A 25,179-nucleotide genomic window follows, 5' to 3' on the forward strand; every position below is an offset into this window, starting at 1 on the left:
CAACTGCGTCCTTTTTACTTTCAACTTGTAATAAGTGCACATGTTAACGTGCACATTAAATAAAATCAAGCATGAATATCGAGCTCACGGAAGTGCAAACTTGTGCTCCAACTGTAATCTAGCCCTTAGTGTTAAAAGATGACTAAAGCCTCTTTTTAAAATTATTTGTATTCCTATGTTTACATACATTAATTTCATATACAAATAAAGAAAAAAAATATGAAATAACAATTGGAGCATTAACATTGTGCAAATTAGTGTCATATAATAACTATCTATATAATAAATCCTAAAAGTTGACCATGTCTCCATCTAGATTGTTGTCCATTCAGCACTCACCCCATATGGCACTTTTGTTGTAGCTAGAGCGCTGAATGGACATCAATTCAATCTTAGCTCACAGAAAAATTGACTTTTGAAGTGGGCCGGAGAGCACGAGGAATTTGAATTTCATATCTATATTAAAAAGTAACTTATAGTGCATCTTCATTACTACTAATTAATTAAATTCCATCTAAAACATTTCTAAGATTCTAGGGCCTCTAGTTATCAAGGTCTGGCGGACCTGATCCGACACTGCGGATCAGGTCCACCAGACCTCGCTGAATACGGCGAGCAATATGCTCACCGTATTCAGCATTGCACCAGCAGCTCACAAGAGGCCGCCAGCAGGGGGGTGTCAATCAACCCGATCGTACTGCAGGCTCGCCAGAAACACGGGGCATCAAGCTCCATTCGGAGCTTGATAAATATGCCCCTAGATCTAATATTAAAAAGGGGAGAGTTTACCATCACTTTAATTTGCTATAATCTTCATGTAAGAGAGATACATTTATCCTTTAATATTGATTGTTAGTCTAATAAAAACTTTATCACTATAGACAGCAATGCTCTGTTATTTGTGTGCCCCAATAACTGTGCTAACACAGTTACGCAGGAAATATATTCTTTAGTAATAGCATTAATATTGCTGAATGTTGTATTGAGCATGGGAATATGCACAACAATGCTAGTCATTCATTAAAATGTCAATTAATACTTTTTGGAAACTTGTTATATTATCCATATGAGAGAGCAGCATTTAAATATGAAGTAAAAGCTGATAACATTTTAATACCATAGTACATCCTACTAATAATGTACATTGTATTTTAGTTACTTCCTACTAGTGTTCAATAAGCATTAGCAGGGAGTGTCAATCAGCCAATAGGAATTAGTAGGAAGTGCCTATCAGCCAATACAAATTTGTAGGAAGTCCCTATCAGCAAATAAACATTTTTAGGAAGTACACAAGTGAGAAATCTTAGTTTAAATTTACGTTTAAAAAGCTTTTATTTCTCATGGAAGCAAAAATAAATTACAGTTCTTCAACATTGACTGCACCACTCAACAATATATATGTGTGTGTATATATATATATATACACACACACACACATATATATATATATATATATATATATATATATATATATATATATACACACACATACTGTATATATATTTACCTGAAGGTGAACTTTCTCTAATTCATTGCGATCAACAGGTGGTCCAGAATCTCCCATTGTAGCTATCAGAAGCTGCAAATCAGCAAGTAAGGCATGTGTCCTCTTCAAGTCCCTGCGGAGACGCTTTTCAACATCAAAATCCCGATGTCCAATCTGAGGCAGAAGAATTCTTATTACAGTTTTTGTATATTACAGTTTTATTATAAAATGTACACACTGGGAAAATAAAATGGCAAAGGTTTTAAATCCAAGAGTTATTATTTGACCTATTAGGACTCATAGATTACATATCTACAAGACCATTGTAGATAGTAAAATCAAATGGAATATGCTTTTCTTTTTATTGTTTGTTTTATTTTCAGACTCTGCACTGGGAATGGAATATGAGACTATTATCCATTAAAAAAACATTACTGATTATCTCAGGTACTGTAAGACGTGTCAGGAAATGTGAAGTCTAATATCATTTTTGATATTCCTGAAAAGACAAAAAGCTCAAGGTGCTGCCATCTCCTGATTTGTTTTACTCTAGTAAGGTCTCTCATTACATTTAAGCAGAAATTATACAAATCTTGATAAAGCAATAATTGCACTTTATAGATCAAAATGTATCATGACAGCATGGTTACTACAGTCATATGCATTTGTATGTATCTCTTGCTTTTTCTGTTAAAGTTTACAATAATGATTATATTTTGTACAGTGTTAAGAGAAGAATCAGTGCCAGACTATTGTTGCATCTACTGCGTCCAGTGAACTCACTGTTCTCTCATTATCGTCTTAGTGTGAAATTGAATTTCTTTCTTTATATTCCCAGAGTTGCTAAAAACTACATGATAAATCATACTTGCAATCTATTTCACTTTGTTCAGAGATTAATGGTCTGATTTTAAACTATTGGTATCCACTGTATATGGTACTTCAGGCCATATTAGTATTCCTCCAAGAGGGGGGAAATAATACAAGTCTATCGGCTATTTAACCCATTGGCTAACAAACAGGACTTAAAGGGACAGTCTACTTGAAAATTTGTATAGTTTAAAAAGATAATCCCTTTTACCCATTTTACATTTCTGCATAACCAACAGTGTTATATTAATATGCTTTTTACCTCTATGATTACCTTATATCTAAACCTCTACAAACTGTCCCTTATCTCAGTACTTTCCACAGGAGTGAGCACAATCATATGCATAGGACAATGTTGGTTCTGCAAAGCTGGGGAAAGGGTAGTTAAGGCGTAATATATATTTTAAACAATAAAAAAAATCAAGTAGGCTGTCCCTTTAAGCAAGTTGCTTCTCTGGTTATTTTACATTATTTACAGTCACCTTTATAATGTCATCTAGATCTTGTTTAGAATAGATATTGTTTAGTTATTGTATTATAATATTAACTTCATAGTTTTTTATTGTAAAAAGTTAATGTGTGTTATTTGTGATGTATGTGTAGTGTTCAATTGCGTTATATGTGTGTAATTTATTTAAGTTTTCCTATATTTTTGTATGATAAATAAATGTCCTTTAGTGATATTTTCATTTATTTCTACAAGTCCCTTTTCAAGCAAATACTTATTTCTGAAAAGATTGTATGTGGCTGGAATACTCTGTATTCTGATTTATAAAAAAAATGCTCATACAAACACAAATACCGTATATATTATGATCTTTAGAACTTTACGGACTGTAGCTATTACATAAGTAAGAGTGTTAGGTTTTTTCGACTTTTCACGCTCCATTAAAGTGGGGAATACGTTAAAGTGGATGTGATAATCAAAGTTTGTCTTTTTTCGCTTGTGGGGTTTGCTCACAAGAAAAATCTTTTTACTTTCAACTTGTAATACATGCGGTACCCAACACACGTAAAAAGCTTACTTCTAGAGGAGTTAGCATTGGAGCGGCAGTAATAAATTGTGTTCAACTTGTAATTTAGCCCTCAATGTTAAAACATGAAATTCTGAATTAACCCCCTGTCCCCATAAAATGTAATAATTTAATATAATATTATATGCTCTTTCGTGGGTTAGTTTTAAATTAAAATTATTGTCTTTGTTACGATTTGATTGGGAACTCTGGCATTAAAGAGAAATGAAACCCAAACATTTTCCTTCTTGATTTTGGTAGAACATACAATTTTAAACAACTTTCCAGTTTATTTCTATTATCAAATGTTAAGGAAAAATATTTTTAATTCTGTATATATTTCTCATGTGTTAGAATGGGCTGACTATAGCAGTTGCATTTCACTTGTGTTCAGCTATTTACTGCTGTATGTGCAAAATAAGTCTTTCAGTTATAGGAACAACACCCAAAGTCTGTATGGATAAGATAAGGAAAGACCACAAGGTGCTTACATGTGAAGATTTTCAGAAGCACAACACATGGGCTATAAAAGAAGACACTGTTACTATCTGAGGGGCTTGCCACACTTGTATTACTATGTGAAATGATCTGTTGTCATATTTGTTGTAATCCTGTTTAATTGTACAATTATAACCTTTTAAAATTTGGACCAGCTGTCTTCACGTTATTTTACTTTAACAATTTGGTGCCGAAACCCGGGAGTTTGAAAGCGATTGCGGACGGAGCCAGGAACGGAACTCTGAGGACAGGAGACCACAGGCGCCAAAAAAAGGTGAGAACCTTTGTTTCTCAATTTGCAGTCTTATCCTCTGATTCCTAAACCCTCTGTCCTGTCGTGAGTACAAACTCCCACGAACCTGAGACAGTTGTATTTTATGTTTTATGTTTTAACATCTTTTGTTATGAATGTGTGAGTGTAAGAGGTCCTTTACGGCGTGTGAATGTACTGCTCCAAGACGCCCCTCTGTGGAGAAAGCAAGTGGGAGCAGTAGTGTGTTAAGCAAGAGGATCCTACTGTCCTCAGACACAACAGTTTTCTCTTTTCTGTGTTTGTCAAGTAAACTGTTACTAACATTGTCTGTACAGCAAAGGGACAACAGAAGGTTAAGTGTGGGTAGGTGCAGAATTTCTTACTAGTCTACCTTGGTCTGTCAGTACAAAGTCTCTGGGTACCCCCTATGCTCGGCCTATGGACATCGTTGATTAAGTTCAGCTTCAGTCCATTGCTGCTATTGGGCATAGTGCTATTCCCAGAGAACAAGGGCGAATTCTGATCTTTTGATCACCTCTTGGCTTTGTTTCTGAAAACCTTGGACACACTGGTTTGAGTTTGCACACTCCTATACTGAAGGGCACATCCCTGAGCTGTAGCAGACTTGTCTCTCCTGATATATAAAACAATTGATATAAGCACCCTAGCATGTTTGACATTGACTTTAATGATATAAGAGTTCCGATACTTATTGGGTTTATCTCCCTACTGGTTATTATTTGGGCTGGGTGTAAAATTTGGTCGGATTACCAGCAGGGATTTTTAAAGTGGGATTTTTAGTGTGGGACCTTCCCTGACAGCTACAGCCACAGTATTGCTAAGAGTCGAGAGAGAAGGGTAAGAGTCCCCTCCATCATAAAAAGATTATGGGCAACGATCTTAGCAAGGGTGACACAAGGTCATCCTTAAGAAATGGGCATCCAAAATTTCCTTCTAACCCACAGGAGGAAATGAATAAAAAATATGGCACGTGGGTTAGCCTGCATCTGCCTAAATGGTGCAAGCTGACTAAGGGAATGGATATTGGGATTCCCAAAGGGGGAACCTTTGAATTCTCCCACTGGCAGAATCTCTATAAAAATGTTAAGAAAAAATTGATAGAGCCTAATGAGAAGGCAGCTTGGAGTAGATGGACTGTAGAATCCTATCAGAGACAGCAACAGACCCAAGGTATTTTTACCATAGAAACCAAGTCAGGGAGAAAAGACCAGTTAGGAGAGGGAAGTCAGTCAGACTCAGAAAGGGAAGAGGCAGAACAGATAGAGAAGCTTGCAGTCTCTCTAGTGGAGCATACCGTGGGCAATGCAGAGGCCTTAGTAGAACTAGGGGCCAGACCAAAGACTGCTAGCCTAACCACGGTGTCCCCCACTAGAGGATTGCAATCTCCTCTTTTATACCCCCCTTTATATGATGAACCCCGAGTTAAGGCCACTGCCCCAACATTAGTGCCTCATACCACCTCATGGCAAGATGTATATGCCAGAAGGGGAGGTAACCTTGAAGACCAAGGTATGGGAAAAATGCTCACTGCCACATTGGTGTCCAGACTGAATAAAGAAATCAATTATAAATTGGTTTCCGCCCATTTTGATTGGCGAGATAAATCAGTCCCAACACTAATGAGCTTAGCGAGCTCAATACAAAGGAACATAGAAGTATAGAAAAAGAAAGCACTAAGGGTAATGCCAGTGTGTGCCACTGGGAAACCCCAATAGAAACAGTTTAAGGGATAAATGAGGGGGAACCCAGAAAAGCTAAATGTTATAACTGTGGGAGAACAATTGATGGATTGGGTTTCCAGTGCTATCAATCATGTCTGAGAGCAGAGGGGGTGATGCCTTTGTTCGCCTGACCCTCTGTGACATGCCATACCATTTTGTGGAGTGTTTGGTGGACACTGGAACAGACCACAGCGTTCTCAAAATAGCTATAGCTGTTATGAAATTAAAGGCACAACAGCGAGCAATATATCCTATCACTATGGGTAATAATAGGGTAGATGAAGCAGCCAAGAAGGCAGCTCTCATAATACTCCAACAGTCCTCTGAAACTATGCAGAATTTGACAATGGAGGCCTTAAAAACCCTCCAAAACTAAACAGGTTCCCTAACACAGTGCAAGTGGAAAAATGCTGGTTGCAAACTGGAAAATGAGGTTTGGAAACATGGTGATGGTAGATTATGTGCACCTACAGTGCTATATCCTGTTTTAGCCAGTTTATCTCATCTCCCTTCCCATGTTTCCAAAGGGGGAATGATTGCAAGTGTTAATAAATTTTGGTTTGCACCAGGTTTCTCACAATTTGCAACTGAATGGTGCAAGAAATGCATGATTTGAGCTAAATACAATCCAGGTAAATTGACAAAGGTGGAGCTGAAACACCTTGTAAAACCTGACTACCCATTCCAAAGACTGCAAATAGACTATATTCAGCTGCCCAAATATGGTGTGTATGAGTATGTTTTGGTGTGTGTAGACATGTTTTCCTCTTGGGTGGAGGCCTGGCTGGTTGCCAAGGCAACAGCAGGTGTAACTGAAAAAAATTGATAACCGAAATTGTGTGCAGATATGGTTTACCTGAAACAGTAGAATCTGATCGAGGGACTCATTTTACTGGGCAAGTGTTTGCAGAAATTATGAAAGGGTTGCAGATTAACCAGCATCTCCATACTCCTTACTACCCACAATCATCTGGGAAAGTAGAGAGAGCCAATGGTGTTTTAAAAAATAAAATAGCTAAAATCTGTGAGCAGACAAAACTTACTTGGGTACAAGCCTTACCTTTAGCCCTCTTTGCAGTAAGACACACCCCAAAGGGAAAGCATGGCCTTTTGCCATTTGAAATTTTGTTGGGTAGGCCACCACTAACAGGACTTTTCTTTCCACAAGAATTACATGGGCAGTATGCTTCTCTAACTGATTATGTTGTTCAGCTACATAAGCAACTAACTAATTTGTATGCAAAAGTGTTCTCTTCATTACCAGATCCAGGACTAATAACTGGAACTCATCACCTGCACCCTGGAGACTGGGTGGTGATAAGAAGATATGTGAGGAGACACTTAGAGCCCCAGTTTGATGGCCCATATCAGGTGTTACTGACAACACCCACCTCAGTCAAAGTGGAAGGGAAACCAAACTGGATACACGCCTCTCACTGTAAGAAAGTGAACTTCCAGGCCGGTGATAAAAACCTGTGTCAAAAGGGTGAGACCACTGGGGACAAAGTGGGTTAACTAACTGCCAAAATGCATATACTGTCCTGTTTTTTTCTTTGTCTTTTGCTTTGTGTTTTTTTTACCTCTATACACCAGTGAAGGGTGACAAACGGACAAATTCCATCTGGCTTTTACACCAACAAACAGCCAAGCAACTGAATGCCACAGACTGTTGGATATGCTCTCATGTTCCTGCCAATCATAAAGGAATCCATTTAATACGTAGGTGTACCAATATCAATGAATGATTTAAATGTGACAGATTACAGCTAGGATGTTCAAATAGATATAGATCACTCTGTTCATAATGCTATCTCAGATCAAGGTACATACTTAGAACTTGCTGGTATAGTTTCTACACCTACAATGTGTATATTGCCAATGTATGTTAATTACATAGCAAACATGAAAGGTCGCATATTTAGTTTGCCCAAGGTATATGTGGGGGAAACAGATTGTAGAAATGCTAACTTTACATTTAATATGGAACCTAACGAAGAACCATGTGATACAGTAACTGCTGATTGTAACAGTTTGTGTTTTTGTCCAACATTAAAAGCTTTGTGTACCACTAGGTGTGCCTGTCTTGAACAGACAGACAATGATGAATGGAGCTATCAAACTCAGTTATATAACAATCAACTATGGCTGGGAAAGATGGTAACATTATTCCAATGGTCCTTAAACATGGTATAAGCGAGAATTATTCTCATCTGCAGATAAAGCCTGGATGTGGTTTCCTGCCTGGACAGGTTGGGGAATTGAGCTAGCAAATAGAATTAACAAATATGCTAGTATTATGGATGGGATTATTAATGAGACTACAAGTTCTACACATGAATAAAGTAAGAGAGTTATAACAAAGATCTAGAGATATAGCTAAGGAAGGATGGGATCTATTGGAACCTGGTTTAAAAATATGTTTACAAATCTTTTAAAACCAATAGTGGTAGTGATAGGAGTAATTCTAATGTGCCTAATTGGTTGGAAATTGTTAATGATTTGTGTTACTCGTTGCAGAAGAAGATGAAGATACCGATTGTTTAGGGTGATGATACAACAGCCACAGAGATGACCGACTGATAACCTAGTTAAGCTACCTGCCTTCCCTGCAGACCCACCAGTCATTTTAGGAGACAGGTGGAAGATCTCATCTCTGTGAGGGGGTCCCACAATTGCACCTCATCAGCTTTGCGCCTACTACAGGATTTGGACCTAGGCCTGTGAAGGAATGCAGTTCTGGCTGCTGTTGTTATCTGTTTAGATAGAGATTGCATATTTTGTGTTTGCGTGTTACCAATAAAGATGTGTGAATGCTTAGAGGAAATGATAACTATGTAGGCAGATCTGGAATGGAGGCTCAGCATCCCACTGTCTATGCAGCTTATCTGTATACTCAGTGATATACAGTCTGTCTAAGGGGTCATTTCCAGGTAGGAAGGCTGTTAGTTAGTCTAATGAGAAACACAAAGTAATAATGGCGTGATAATAAACGCAAGGTAATAGATAAATACATGTGATAATAAAATTATCAAAAGGGTGAGAAATGTTAAGGAAAAATATTTTTAATTCTGTATATATTTCTCATGTGTTAGAATGGGCTGACTATAGCAGTTACATTTCACTTGTGTTCAGCTATTTACTGCTGTATGTGCAAAATAAGTCTTTCAGTTATAGGAACAACACCCAAAGTCTATATGGATAAGATAAGGAAAGACCACGAGGTGCTTACATGTGAAGATTCTCAGAAGGGCTATAAAAGAAGACACTGTTACTATCTGAGGGGGCTTGCCACACTTGTATTACTATGTGAAATGACCTGTTGTCATTTTTGTTGGAATCCTGTTTAATTGTACAATTATAACCTTTTAAAATTTGGACCAGCTGTCTTCACGTTATTTTACTTTAACACAAATATGCTTAATTCTCTTGGCATTGTTGAAGGAGCAGCAATGCACTGCTGGTTTCAATGACAATCAATCAATCAATCAATATATATATATATATATATATATATATATATATATATATATATATATATATATATATATATATATACAGGGAGTGCAGAATTATTGGGCAAGTTGTATTTTTGAGGATTAATTTTATTATTGAACAACAACCATGTTCTCAATGAACCCAAAAAACTCATTAATATCAAAGCTGAATAGTTTTGGAAGTAGTTTTTAGTTTGTTTTTAGTTTTAGCTATTTTAGGGGGATATCTGTGTGTGCAGGTGACTATTACTGTGCATAATTATTAGGCAACTTAAAAAAAACAAATATATACCCATTTCAATTATTTATTTTTACCAGTGAAACCAATATAACATCTCAACATTCACAAATATACATTTCTGACATTCAAAAACAAAACAAAAACAAATCAGTAACCAATATAGCCACCTTTCTTTGCAAGGACACTCAAAAGCCTGCCATCCATGGATTCTGTCAGTGTTTTGATCTGTTCACCATCAACATTGCGTGCAGCAGCAACCACAGCCTCCCAGACACTGTTCAGAGAGGTGTACTGTTTTCCCTCCTTGTAAATCTCACATTTGATGATGGACCACAGGTTCTCAATGGGGTTCAGATCAGGTGAACAAGGAGGCCATGTCATTAGATTTTCTTCTTTTATACCCTTTCTTGCCAGCCACGCTGTGGAGTACTTGGACGCGTGTGATGGAGCATTGTCCTGCATGAAAATCATGTTTTTCTTGAAGGATGCAGACTTCTTCCTGTACCACTGCTTGAAGAAGGTGTCTTCCAGAAACTGGCAGTAGGACTGGGAGTTGAGCTTGACTCCATCCTCAACCCGAAAAGGCCCCACAAGGTCATCTTTGATGATACCAGCCCAAAACAGTACTCCACCTCCACCTTGCTGGCATCTGAGTCGGACTGGAGCTCTCTGCCCTTTACCAATCCAGCCACGGGCCCATCCATCTGGCCCATCAAGACTCACTCTCATTTCATCAGTCCATAAAACCTTAGAAAAATCAGTCTTGAAATATTTCTTGGCCCAGTCTTGACATTTCAGCTTGTGTGTCTTGTTCAGTGGTGGTCGTCTTTCAGCCTTTCTTACCTTGGCCATGTCTCTGAGTATTGCACACCTTGTGCTTTTGGGCACTCCAGTGATGTTGCAGCTCTGAAATATGGCCAAACTGGTGGCAAGTGGCATCTTGACTTTTCTCAGTTCATGGGCAGTTATTTTGCGCCTTGGTTTTTCCACACGCTTGTTGCGACCCTGTTGACTATTTTGAATGAAACGCTTGATTGTTCGATGATCACGCTTCAGAAGCTTTGCAATTTTAAGAGTGCTGCATCCCTCTGCAAGATATCTCACTATTTTTGACTTTTCTGAGCCTGTCAAGTCCTTCTTTTGACCCATTTTGCCAAAGGAAAGGAAGTTGCCTAATAATTATGCACACCTGATATAGGGTGTTGATGTCATTAGACCACACCCCTTCTCATTACAGAGATGCACATCACCTAATATGCTTAATTGGTAGTAGGCTTTCGAGCCTATACAGCTTGGAGTAAGACAACATGCATAAAGAGGATGATGTGGTCAAAATACTCATTTGCCTAATAATTCTGCACTCCCTGTATATATAAATATATATATATATATATATATATATATATACATACAGCCACCTAGGTTCTTTGCTACCCCTGAGCTTTCCTAGATAAACCTTTCAACAAAGGATAACAAGAGAAGGAAGCAAATTAAATAATAGAAGTAAATTGGGAAGTTGTGTAAAATTGTATGCTCTGTCTAAATCATGAATGTATAATTACGACTTTACTGTCCCTTTAAGTTAAGTTTTTACTATTGAATACATATAAATGTTCAGATATTGCAAGGGCATCAAAGAATGAAAAATATGACTGTACATGATGGCCATCTCATGACAACCAATTGAAAAAAATATAATGAGAAAAGCATGAGGAATCTCACAGTGCTCTCCAGCTAATTGTCTCAGTTCATCTGCTACTCTATCATACTTTGATGTGATGTTAATTAGTCTGCAGTGATCGTTGGATTTTTTTTCCTTTTAGATATAATTAGGGAAAAAATATATGAGTTGCAGAATGTGTCATGAAAACTGCTTCATACATGAGTGAGAGCAAAGCTTTACCACTAATGATAGCTGTCTAAGACCACATCCTATAATACCAGCACATCAAGTAGGGCTCTTAAAATAAGTAGGATAACTCCTATACTGACTGAAGTTATAAAAGAACATGGAGGGAAAGGGCATGCACAGTAAACAAGACTGTTTGGCTCTAGATGTCTCTTTTACACATAACATAATTGTTAGAATATAAAACTATTAAATCAGTGGTATATAAAGTTACATGCAAGAAAAAAATAAAAGAATTATAATTGATGCAGACATGGCCATTAAAATCTGGGAACACAGTCAAAAAAATAAATATCCACCTCAGGGAGTAACTGTACATCTTTGCACCTGTTTTTGAACAGTTGATGGTTTCATTTTTTGCATTCATTATACTGAAAATAGTTATACATCTGTACTAAAGCTCCTTGACTTTTTCTGTGTTATAAATAACCTTCTCATTACAAAAAAAAAATACATTATAATGCATTTAGCAAGCACTTTTACATTTGGTCTAAATACAGCTAACAAATTTCATTCCTGTTCACTGTGAATTGCTTTTGACTATAAACAGAAGTCTGTATGCAAAGAGTTAAAGGGGGATTTATTGACTCAGCTTAGAATTTGGTGGAGGATATAAATTTAGGGCAAAGGAGAAACTCTGAGTTTACAATGTTCTTGTTGAAAACTGCAAGGAGAAGCTCTTGTCCACTCATCCTGTCTCCATGCACAGTGCTTGCCCTGGGTTTTAGTGGCTTACAATATAGAGCTGGTTATTGGGAACCTTGCATCAGGTGGGCAGGAGACCTTTTATGATGGGCTGTGCCAATTAGGTACTTGGAGAGGCATATTTGGTGAAGTAGGGCAAGAACTTTTGGGGGTTCTAATTCTGTAGGTTTTAATAATCATTGGAACTGTTCTTAATTGTTATTTTTTTAATTTAATAAATAAGCTGCAGCATTTTTATACCCCAAGTAAAATGGTATAAATGGAGCACTTTTTATCACTCCCGATCATGCGCTAACTCCACTCAGGTACCGTGCGTTTTACAAGTTGAACATAAACACATATGTATTTATGTGTTTATATTTCTGTAAATACATAAATACATATGAACACACATATAAACACACACAAACACACACACACATATATATATATATATATATATATATATATATATATATACACCAATTCCAAAAAAGTTGGGACAGTATGAAGAATGCAAAAAACATAAAAATAGTCATTTGAAAATTCAATTGTCCTATATTGAAAACACATTATTTGATGTTTTTTGTGAATTTAATGTATTTTTGAAAATATATGCTCATTCCACATCTGATGACTGCAACATGTTCCGAAAAAGTTGGGACAGGAGCAATTTAGGACTAATAGCAATGTGACAAGTTGAAATAAGAAGGTGATATGAAACAGGTGAGGCAATCGTGTAATCATAGTATATAAGGAGCCTCCAAAAAAGACCTACAGCTAGATTACGAGTTATCCGTGCTATAGGGAAATTAACGAACGCAACAAAAGTTGCGTTATTTAACCCTCAATAGCCCAGCCATTACAAGTTTTCAAACAGCCGGCTTGTGCGTGCGATATGGTGGTTTTAAGCTCCATAGCGCACACAATTCAATCGCTGTTTTGACGTGCTCATGAACGCTTTCCACATAGACATCAATGGGGAGAAGGTGTCAGAAAAAACACCTGAAGCGCGGAATGAAAAGCTCTGTAATGCAGCCCCAATGATGTCTATGGGGAAAAAATGTTAAGCCCCCGACATTGCCGACACCTACAATATGTTATTATGTTATTAACCCCTAATCTGCTGCTTCTGATATCGCCGCCACCTAAATAATCTGCCGCTCCCGATATTGCCGCCACTATACTATCATTAACCCCTATTTCCCTGCACCCCAACATTGCCCACACTATAATAAAGATATTAACCCCTATTCTGCCACTCCCCAACACCACCACCACTAAATAAAGCTATTAACCCCTAAACCTCTGGCCTCCCACATCACTAGCACTAAATAAATCTATTAACCCCTAAACTGCCAGCACCCCATAACGCAACAACCTAAATTAAACTATTAACCCCTAAACCTAATGTAACCCTAACCCTAACACCCCCTAACTTTAACATAATTAAAATAGAGCTAAATTAAACTTACAATTATTAACTAAATAATTCCTATTTAAAACTAAATACATACTTGCCTGTGAAATAAAACCTAAGCTAGCTACAATATAACTAATAGTTAAAAAAAAAAAACTACCATTACAAAAAATAACAAACAAAATTATCTAAAACTATAAAAATTATTCCTATCCTAATACCCTTTAAAAAAAAAAAAACACCCCAAAATAAAAAGCCTAATCTAGAATAAACTACCAAGGGACCTTAAAAGGGCCTTTTGTGGGCCCTTAAAAGGGCCTTTTGTAGGGCACTGCCCCAAAGTTAACAGCTCTTTTACTACAAAACAAAACAAACACCCCTAACAGTATACAACCCACCAACCCACAAAATAAAAATAAAGTCAAACCTAATCTACCCATTGCCTTGAAAATGGCATTTGTATGGGCAAAGGGCATTCAGCTCTTTTATGACATGCCCAAGCCCTAATCTAAAAATAAAAATCCACCCCAAAACGAATAAACTACCAATAGCCCTTAAAAGGGCCTTTTGTAGGGCACTGCCCTAAGTTAAACTGCTCTTTTACCTGGAAAAAAAAAATACAAAGACCCACTAACATTACAAACCCTCACCCTCCAAACCCACAAAATAAAAAAAAATATCTAAAAAACCTAAGCTACCCATTGCCCTGAAAAGGGCATTTGTATATGCATTGCCCTTAAAAGGGCATTTGGCTCTTTTGCATTGCCCTTAAAAGGGCATTTAGCTTGTTTACAAAAAGCCCAAACCCTAAACTAAAAAAAACAAACACCAAAAACCCTTAAATAAATCTATCACTAACCCCCGAAGATCCACTTACAGTTTTTGAAGTCCTGCTTGAACGATCTTCATCTAGGCAGTGAAGTCTTCATCCAGACGGCGAGAAGTCTTCATCCAGATTGCCTCTTTTATCTTCATCCAGATGGAGAAGTCCTCATCCAGGCAGCAAGAAGTATTCATCCAGACAGCCTCTTCTATCTTCATTCAGGCAGCATCTTCTATATTGGCTGATTTGAACAGCCAGTAGTACTTCATTAGCTCTCATCCTATTGGCTGATTTGAATTTCCAAAATCAAATCAGCCAATAGGAATGCAATGGATGAGGACTTCGCCGCCTGGATGAAGATAGAAGAGGCCGCCTGGATGAAGACTTCTTGCTGTCTGGATGAGGATCGCTCAAGTGGGACTTCAAAAACTGTAAGTTTTGGGGGTTAGTGATAGTGTTTTTAAAGGGTTTTTGGATGTGGTTTTTTTAGTTTAGGGTTTGGGCTTTTCGTAAACAAGCTAAATGCCCTTTTAAGGGCAATGCAAAAGAGCTAAATGCCCTTTTAAGGGCAATTCCTATACAAATGCCCTTTTCAGGGCAATGGGTAGCTTAGGTTTTTGTTAGAGTTAGGTTTTTTTTATTTTGGGGGGTTGGTTGGGTGGTGGGTTTTACTGTATTTGTATTTTTTTACAGGTAAAAGAGCTAAAAAAACAAGAGCTAAAATTGTTAAAATAAAAATGGGATCATTGTCACACAGTATTATGCATAAATATATGTTAATAATATTGTGTGACAATGATCCCAATTTTATTTGAACAATTTTAAGAATATTTAGCAAGCAAAAATATTTTTTGCAGCATATATAAATATGTTATAAATATGCGGACTTAAGTGTTTGGATGTGCGCCAATACATTGTTTTGTAATTATTTTGGTCACTTTGGCAGTAATATATAAAATGTTTTTTGGTGTGCTTAACCAAACCCCATTGTTGTTGTATTAGGTAAAAGAGCTGTTTAACTTAGGGAAATGCCCTACAAATGGCCCTTTTAAGGGATATTGGTAGTTTATTGTAGGCTAGGTTTTTTTTTTATTTTGGGGGTGCTTTTTTATAGGGCTATTAGATGAGGCGTAATTCTTTTTTATTTTTGATAATTTTGTTTGTTATTTTTCGTAATTTAGTGTTTATTATTTTTTGTAATTTAGTCTTTTTTATTTTTTCTAATTAGATACTTTGTAAATTTTAGAGTAGTGTTAGGATTTTTTAATGTGTAATATAGTTGATTTTATTGGTAGTTAGTTTAATTTTAGTTTATTAGTTATATTAGTTTAATTGTTAGTTTAAACTTTAATTTGACAGGTAAGTTTTAATTTTATTTAAGATAGGGAAATGGTAATTTTAATATAAAGTTAGGGGGGCGTTAGGTTTAGGGGTTACTAGTTTAAATTAGTTTATTGCAATGTGGGGGACTTTTAGTTTAGGGGTTAATAGGTTTATTTAGTATATTCTATTATGGGGGACTTTTGGTTTAGGGGTTAATAGGTTTATTATAGTGATGGCGGAATAAGGGGTTAATAACTTTAGTATAGTGGGGTGATGTGTGCGGATGGCAGATTAGGGGTTAATAATATTTAAATAGTGTTTGTGCTGCCGGAGGGTGGCGGTTAAAGGGTTAATAACTTTAGTATAGTGGTGGCGATGTCGGGGAGTGACGGAATAGGGGATAATCATTTTTAATAGTGGCGGCGATGTCGGGAGCGGCAGATTAGGGGTTACTAAGTTTAATATAATATTTTGCAATGCGGGAGGGCCTCGGTTTAGGGGTTAATAGGTAGTTTATGGGTGTTTAGTGCACTTTGTGACAGTTTAGTTATGAGTTTTATGTAACAGTTTTGTAGCGTAAAACTCATAACTACTGCTTTTAGATTATGAAACGGTTCTTGTCGGTATAGGCTGGAAAGCAAGCTTTTTAGTCTCACCGCAAAACTTGTAATACCGGCGCTATGGAAGTCCCATGAAAAAACATAATTTTTACGAGTGCGGGACTGATGTTGCGTTACAGGCTAAAAGGCTTGCAGTACAGTTATACCGACAAGACTTGTAATGGCTGCAGTGCTGTTTTAACGATGAAATGGCCATTTTTTTCAGCGTTAAAACCTGAACGCAAAACTTGTAATCTAGGTGCTAGTCCTTCAAGAGCAAGGATGGGTCGAGGCTTGCCAATCTGCCAACAGATGCATCAGCAAATAATCCAACACTTTGAGAACCACATTCCCTAAAGACAAATCGGTAGGATTCTGGCATTTCACCTTTTACAGTGCACAATATAATTAAAAGATTCAAGGAATCCGGTTAAATCTCTGTGCGTAAAGAGCAAGGATGAAAACCACTTCTGAATGCGTGTGATCTCTGATCCCTCAGAGTTCACTCGTCACTGTCTCAAAAACCATTATAAATCTGTAATGGATATCCTGACATGGGCTCAGGAATACTTTTGTAAAACCTTTTCAGTCAACACCATTTGCCGCTGCATCCACAGATGCAAGTTAAGGCTTTACTATGCAAAGCAGAACCAATACATTAACACTGTCCAGAAGCACTGCTAACTTCTCTGGGCTTGGTCTCATCTGAGATGGATAGTAGCATAGTGGAACCATGCTTTGTGGTCCGACGAGTCAACATTTCAAATATTTTTTCGAAAAAACAGCCATCTTTTTCAGGCCAAAGAGGAAAAGGACCATCCAAGCTGTTATCAGCGTAAGGTGCAAAAGTCAGCGTCTGTCATGGTATGGGGGCATGTCAGTGCCCATTTGCGAGGGCACAATTAATGCAGAAAGATATATATACATTTCAGATCAACATATGCTGCCATCCAGTTGTCATCTTTTCCAGGGACGTCCCTGCATTTTTGAGATAGACAACATCAAACCACATTGTGCCTGGATTACAAGCACATGGTTGCAACTGCAGAGAGTGCAGGTGCTAGCATGGCCTGCCTGCAGTCCTGACCTGTCTCAGATTGAGAAAGTGTGGCGCGTTATGAAGCGCAAAATAAGGCAATGAAGGCCCTGTACAGTTGTGCAGCTAAAGACATGCATAATGGATGAAAGGGGGAAAATTTCATTTGCTAATCACTTGCTAAACTTAAAATCAACTGGTGTCTTCAGTGACCAAATGCTTAATAATAAATATATATAAATATATATATATACATTCATACACATCTTTAGACATGTATATGTATGTAATCAGAGCTCTGAAGATGCGCTATCCCGATGCATGGTAAATTCAATTGTGCTTGAGCAAACGCGTTTACTTTCAAATTGTAATTTGCGCACTACTTCCAACGTTGTAAAAACACCCGTGGCAAATCCCTTTTTTGCATGCGCACAACAGTTAGTGTCCCACTCATAAACTAGCCATAAGTGTGCAATGTATTTATTTACTGAAATTAAAGGGACACTAATCGAAAATGTTTTTCTACTGAAACAGTGGTGCTTTTGGCTATTCAAATACTGCTACCTGCAGCTATATTCGACATCCATTTATAAAATGAATAGAAACATGAACATGTCTTCCTGTTATACATTTACAGAGTAATAAATATATGGGGAATTGTTTGTTAAAGTTTATTTTTGTTTTGGAAATAGCTAGTTTTGCTCATTGAAGACACAACCCATTGTTCTCTAAAACATGCTAATCTAAAAAGCTAATAATTTCGTTCTGAAATATTTATTATTGGTGGTGATTTCTATAAGCAAAACCATCTATCTTAATTGCAAGAATAAAAAAAATCCTTACATTAAATACAATCAATTGAGTCCCCCTCTGCAGCTCCAGACAAAACACGGCAACAGTTTAGAGGTAGACAAACTCACCCGACCTCCTGTAAATGGTAAGCGTGTGTGTAAGGCTCCACAGTGCGGCAACGGATCAATCACCTAACAACCCGGAGTGTTCATCTACTCCAGCCTGGGTCCGTGCTCCGCCAGCCTCCTAAACACCACCTGAATCTGTGCTCCAAACAAGGTGAGCGTGTTGTCAATGCTCGATAGCAGCGCAGGCTGCCGACACAATGAGCTACTCCTCCGACTAACGTCGAAGGATGCAATGCAGTTGTTTTAACAAGTTATTAAGGGAAAAATGCAGTATCCCTTTAATAAGCAAGCTAGAGTCAATACCATTATTTTTCAGTTATTTTGTTAACAATGTAACTTTGTTTAATTCAGTGAACAAAATTATGTTATTTAGGATTATTGATTAACTAAAATAGATCTCATTTTATGTACTACATATTTGCTACAGTGCTACATACTATACAAACAATCTGAAGATACAATGAAATACATAGATAGACAGACAGACAGACAAACAGACAGACAGATAGCTAAAGAACACAAGCGGTTGCGCATTTACATGGTAATGACCAGCATTAAAATAACCCCTCTTACCAATTACTGTATATCTATTTGCCCAAGTAACAAACAGATGGCTTGGCATTATAAGTAGCATGTTTTTTTTCTGAAGCTATTTTTAGATTTTGATTACATGGGTCCAAACTTCCTATGATGTTAAAGTTCACTGAATAATTAACACAAGAGTGATAATTACTGAATAATAGACAGATACAGAAAAAGATAAATGGATATAAATTATATAATATTCAATAACAATGTAGATGTATGCCAGAATTTAAATCATTACCCAATGTAACATGCCAAAGTTTTGGTTTCACTTAATGTTAATGTTAAAATGTTATGCTTTTCCAAATGCTGCATGCAATGACACATGACAAAAGACTAATGGCTAGATTAGAGTTTTGCGTAAGCTGAAAAAGCAGCGTTAACAGGTCCTAACGCTGCTTTTTCACTACCGCTGCTATTATGAGTCTTGCAGGCTTAGGGGCACCGCACACTTCTTTGGCCTTACCCCAAAACAACTTACGTAAACTTCGTAAACCCTTTTTTCTATGGGACTTCCATTGCGTCGGTATTATGAGTCTGTCCTGGGAGGCCAAAAAGTGAGCGGTACAGCCTCTATCTCCAAGATTCGTAACGCATTCTAAAGTCAGTAGTTTTACACTACAACGCTGTAGCATAAAACACATAACTAAAGTGCTAAAAAGTACACTAACACCCATAAACTACCTATTAAACCCTAAACCGAGGCCCTCCCACATCGCAAACACTATAATAAAATTTTTAACCCCTAATCTGCCACTGCACTCCCGCCTTGCAAACACTAGTTAAATATTATTAACCCCTAATCTGCCGCCCCTAACATCGCTGCCACCTACATTATACTTATTAACCCCTAATCTGCCGTCCCCAACGTCGCCACCACTATATTAAATGTATTAACCCCTAAATCTAAGTCTAACCCTAACCCTAACACCCTCTAACTTAAATATAATTTAAATAAATCTAAAGAAATTTGCTTTCATTAACTAAATTATTCCTATTTAAAAATAAATACTTACCTATAAAATAAACCCTAAGATAGCTACTATATAACTAATAGTTATATTGTAGCTAGCTTAGGGTTTATTTTTATTTTACAGGAAAGTTTGTATTAATTTTAACTAGGTAGAATAGTTATTAAATAGTTATTAACTATTTAATAACTACCTAGCTAAAATAAATACAAATTGACCTGTAAAATAAAACCTAACCTAAGTTACAATAACACCTAACACTACACTACAATTAAATAAATTAACTAAATTAAATAAATTAAATTATCTAAATCACAAAAAGAACTCTAAATTACAGAAAATAAAAAACAAATTACAGTTCTTTAAACTAATTACACCGAATCTAAGAGCCCTATCAAAATAAAATAGCCCCCCCAAAATAAAAAAAAAAAACCTATCCTAAACTAAACTATCAATAGCCCTTAAAAGGGCCTTTTGCGGGGCATTGCCCCAAAGTAATCAGCTCTTTTACATGTAAAAAAAAAATAATACAAACAACCCCCCCAACAGTAAAACCCACCACCCACACAACCAAACCCCCAAATAAAATACTAACTAAAAAAACAAAGCTTCCCATTGCTCTGAAAAGGGAATTTGAATGGGCATTTCCCTTAAAAGGGCATTTAGCTCTTTTGCAGGCCCAAAGCCCTAACCTAAAAAATAAACCCACCCAATACACCCTTAAAAAAATCCTAACACTAACCCCCAAAGATTTACTTACCGTGAGAAGTCTTCATACAAGTGGGAAGAAGTCCTCAACGAAGCCGGCAGAAGTGGTCCTCCAGATGGACAGAAGTGGTCCTCCAGACAGGCAGAAGTCTTCATCCAAATGGCATCTTCTACCTTCATCCTTCCGGCGCGGAGCGGGTTCATTTTCAAGACATACGACGCGGAGCATTCTCTTCAAATGACGGCTTCTTCGTAATGAATATCTCTTTAACAGACATCATCCAAGATGGTGTCCCTTAGTTTCCGATTGGCTGATAGAATTCTATCAGCCAATCGGAATTAAGGTAGAAAAAATCCTATTGGCTGATGCAATCAGCCAATAGGATTGAGCTGGCATTCTATAGGCTGTTCCAATCAGCCAATAGAATGCAAGATCAATCATATTGGCTGATTGAGCTAGAAGATGCCGTCTGGATGAAGACTTCTGCCTGTCTGGAGGACCACTTCTGCCCGTCTGGAGGACCACTTCTGCCGGCTTCGTTGAGGACATCTCGCCGCTTGGATGAAGACTTCTCCCGGTAAGTGAATCTTCGGGGGTTAGTGTTAGGATTTTTTTAAGGGTGTATTGGGTGGGTTTATTTTTTAGGTTAGGGCTTTGGGCCTGCAAAAAAGCTAAATGCCCTTTTAAGGGCAATGCCCATCCAAATTCCCTTTTCAGGGCAAAGGGGAGCTTAGGTTTTTTTAGTTAGTATTTTATTTGGGGGGTTGGTTGTGTGGGTGGTGGGTTTTACTGTTGGGGGGGTTATTTGTATTTTTTTTTTACAGGTAAAAGAGCTGATTACTTTGGGGCAATGCCCCGCAAAAGGCCCTTTTAAGGGCTATTGATAGTTTAGTTTAGGCTAGGGTTTTTTTTTTTATTATTTCAATAGGGCTATTAGATTAGGTGTAATTAGTTTAAAGATCTGTAATTAGTTTTTTATTTTCTGTAATTTAGTGGGGTTTTTTGTTATTTAGATAATTTAATTTATTGAATTGTATTTAATTTAGTTAATTTATTTAATTGTAGTGTTAGTTAGTGTAGTGCCTTTACAGATATGGGCAGCAGATCTGTTCGTCCGCAGGCCCATATACAGCATTACACACTCTGCTGAGTGTGTAATGCCCGCTCCTTCGCTCGCGTGACCAATCACACAAGAGAAAGTCTTACGACCGCTGCTTCTTATATTGCGGGAAGTGCTCCAGAGCATCTAATGTACATGCCGAGATTGTCAATTCTATTTCAAACTGATAAGTGTTAGGTAGCCTGCAACCACTTAAACAAGAAGGTTTATAGCTGCGCAACAGGTATTGTAATAGGTACTAGGTATTGTAATAGGTAGATCAGACATTAAGCATAGGGACTACTTTAACACACCTTCTAGTATTGGTTTGCAGACATATTTTACTTAATATACTGTTGATGCAAAGGATTCCTAATTCAAAGAATGTTCAAAATACCTTCAAAATATATCTTAAACCTATCCTATTTTGAATAAAAAAAAACAGGATTTAATTCTATTTAGAATCAATAATACTTCCAGGTATAGAGATGGTTTTACTAGGCGCAAAACTAACTACATAACAAATCTAAAAGAAACTTAAATAAATATATTTAACTGAGATGGAAAAATAAATCTATATAATTAAATGTTAAAGTGTTTTGCACTGTAAAAGATTTTATCTTTAACTTTTCAGCTAGCACTCTTTAGAAACATTTCCACCAATACATGCTAAACCGATGCAAACATTCCATTTTGGTTCCATTATTATAATGAAGCAGATTTTGCTATGATGAGGGGCGTTTACAAATGTTTATGAGTTTCTCAAGATTCAAGTTAAGGTATATTAGTTTTTACAAAATGGTTTTATTAAATATCAGTTAAAGGGATAGTAAATTCAAAATTAAACTTGCATGATTTAGATAGAACATGTCATTTTAAGACACTTTTAAATGAAATTCTATTTTCAAATGTGCTTCGTTCTCTTAGTATCCCTTGTTAAAAAATGAATAAGCACATTTTATACACTAGTGGGAGCTGCTACTAATTGGTGCCTGCACATATTTGTCTATTGTGATTGGCTAAATAGATATTTTTAGCTTCCTGTAAGTAGTGCAATGCTGTCCCTTCAGCAATGGATAACAAGAGAATGAAGAACATTTTATAATAGAATCATATTGGAAAGTTTTTGGGGTTTACTATCCCTTTAATCTCTTGTACAAGGTGTTAGAAACTTGCAAATGTTTTGGCAAAGTCCTTAAAATAACAAATATTGGCTAAATTTATTTGCTTAGATACAAAGATTTTCTCTTTTCTTGTATATGCATGTGTATTTGTTTTAAATAAATGTTGAATGTGTGTCTTTATTGAATGTGACAATTGATTAGCAAATATTTAACTAAATATTCAATAAAAGTCTAAGGAAATCAATATTTGTTGGTAAAATCTTTTACCACTCAAAAGTTAACCTTTATTTAACAGAAATATTTGAATGGCAGAATGAAGACAAAGGGAAACATTTGTACTACAATTCAAATGTGAGAACAGCGGCCTCGATCCGATATGCAGCGTTGCCCGCAAAAGCCGGCGACGCCAAATTTTGCGCTGGTTTGGTATCACATATACGGTGTAACCTAGAAGTTACGCTTGTATATTTCTGCCTTCGGCCGTAGTTTTTTGGCCCATAGACAGGTATACCAAACCAGAGCAGTTTGGTATCCAATATACAGCGTAAGGACTTACGTGGCAAAAATGGAGAAATCTTACTCCATTTTCACCTCGCCACAAATTGCAGGTGTAGTAAGCCTTACGCTGTGTATCAGAGCTCCGTAGCTCCCTAAGCTACCTGCAAAATAAAACCTAACACCTAACGCATGCGCTAACTGCTAAATAAAACCTAACACCTAACGCATGCGCAATGTCTATCTACCTGTCAACCGGGATCCCCCGCCGCAATCCCTTATAAAGTTATTAACCCCTAAACCGCCGCTCCCGTACCCCGCCACCAGCTACATTAACTATCCCCTAATGTGAGCCCCTTACACCGATGCCACCTACATTAACTACCCCCTAATGTGAGCCCCTTACACCACCACCACCTACATTACCTACCCCCTAATGTGAGCCCCTTACACTGCCGCCAGCTATATTAAATTATTAACCCCTAATCTAATCCCCCTATACCGCCGCCACCTATATTAAATTAATTAACTCCTAAAATACTAAACTATCCCTACCACTAAACCTAAGTCTAACCCTACAAATAGCCCTGAAAAAAGCTTTTTGCGTGGCATTACCCCCAAAGTAAACAGCTCTATTGCCAGCCCTTAAAAGGGCTTTTTGCGGGGCTTTGCCCCATAGTAATCAGCTCTTTTACCAGCCCTTAAAAGGGCTTTTGGCGGGGCATTGTCACAAAGTAAACAGCTCTTTTGCCTATAATTTAAATCCCCCTACACCGCTGCCACCTATAATAAATGTATTAACCCCTAATCTAATCCCCCTACACCGCCGCCACCTATATTAACCCCTAATTATATTACGGTTAATATAGTTAATATAGTTATTATATTGTATATATTAACTATATTAACCCTAATTATATTAGGGTTAATATAGTTAACATAGTTATTATATTATATATATTAAATATATTAACCCCAATTATATTAGGGTTAATATAGTTAATATAGTTATTATATTATATATATTAACTATATTACCCCTAATTATATTAGGGTTAATATAGTTAATATAGTTATTGTATTATATATATATTAAGTATAATAACCCTATCTAACTCTAACACCCCTAACGAAATTCTTATTAAAATAAATCTAATTAATATTAATATTATTAATTAAAATATTCCTATTTAAATCTAAATACCTATAAAATAAACCCTAAGATAGCTACAATATAATTAATAATTACATTGTAGCTATTTTAGGGTTTATATTTATTTTACAGGTAACTTGGTATTTATTTTAACTAGGTACAATAGCTATTAAATAGTTAATAACTATTTAATAGCTACCTTGTTAAAATAATTACCAATTTACCTGTAAAATAAATCCTAACCTAAGTTACAAATATACCTACACTATCAATAAATTAAATAAACTACAAATCTCTAAACTAAAATACAATTAAATACACTAAACTAAATTACAAAAAATAAAAAAGATTACAAGAATTTTAAGCTAATTACACTTATTCTAAGCCCCCTAATAAAATAATAAAGCCCCCAAAATAAAAAAATTCGCTACCCTATTCTAAATTACAAAAGTTAACAGCTCTATTACCAGCCCTTAAAAGGGCCTTTTGCGGGGCATGCCCCAAAGTAAACAGCTCTTTTGCCTGTAAAAAAAAAAACACAATACCACCCCCCAACATTACAACCCACCACCCACATACCCCTACTCTAAACCCACCCAAACCCCCCTTAAAAAAACCTAACACTAAGCCCCAGAAGATCTCCCTACCTTGAGTCGTCTTCACCCAGCCGGGCCGAACTCTTCATCCAATCCGGGCGATGTCTTCATCCAAGCGGCAAAGAAGAAGTCTTCC

The 25,179-nt window shown here is 36.7% G+C and overlaps 1 protein-coding gene across 1 annotated transcript in view; it reads right to left on the minus strand.

The window, feature by feature from the left end:
• The window catches only part of MYO18B (myosin XVIIIB), a 1,229,288-nt gene that overhangs the window by 428,324 nt on the left and 775,785 nt on the right, over nt 1–25,179 (minus strand). The window contains exon 35 of the mRNA XM_053702090.1: nt 1,508–1,660. Within this exon, the coding sequence (XP_053558065.1) occupies nt 1,508–1,660 (153 nt within the window). The remainder of the gene's footprint in view (nt 1–1,507; nt 1,661–25,179) is intronic.

The sequence above is a fragment of the Bombina bombina genome, chromosome 2, assembly GCF_027579735.1.
Source record: "Bombina bombina isolate aBomBom1 chromosome 2, aBomBom1.pri, whole genome shotgun sequence".
Lineage (NCBI taxonomy): Eukaryota > Metazoa > Chordata > Amphibia > Anura > Bombinatoridae > Bombina > Bombina bombina.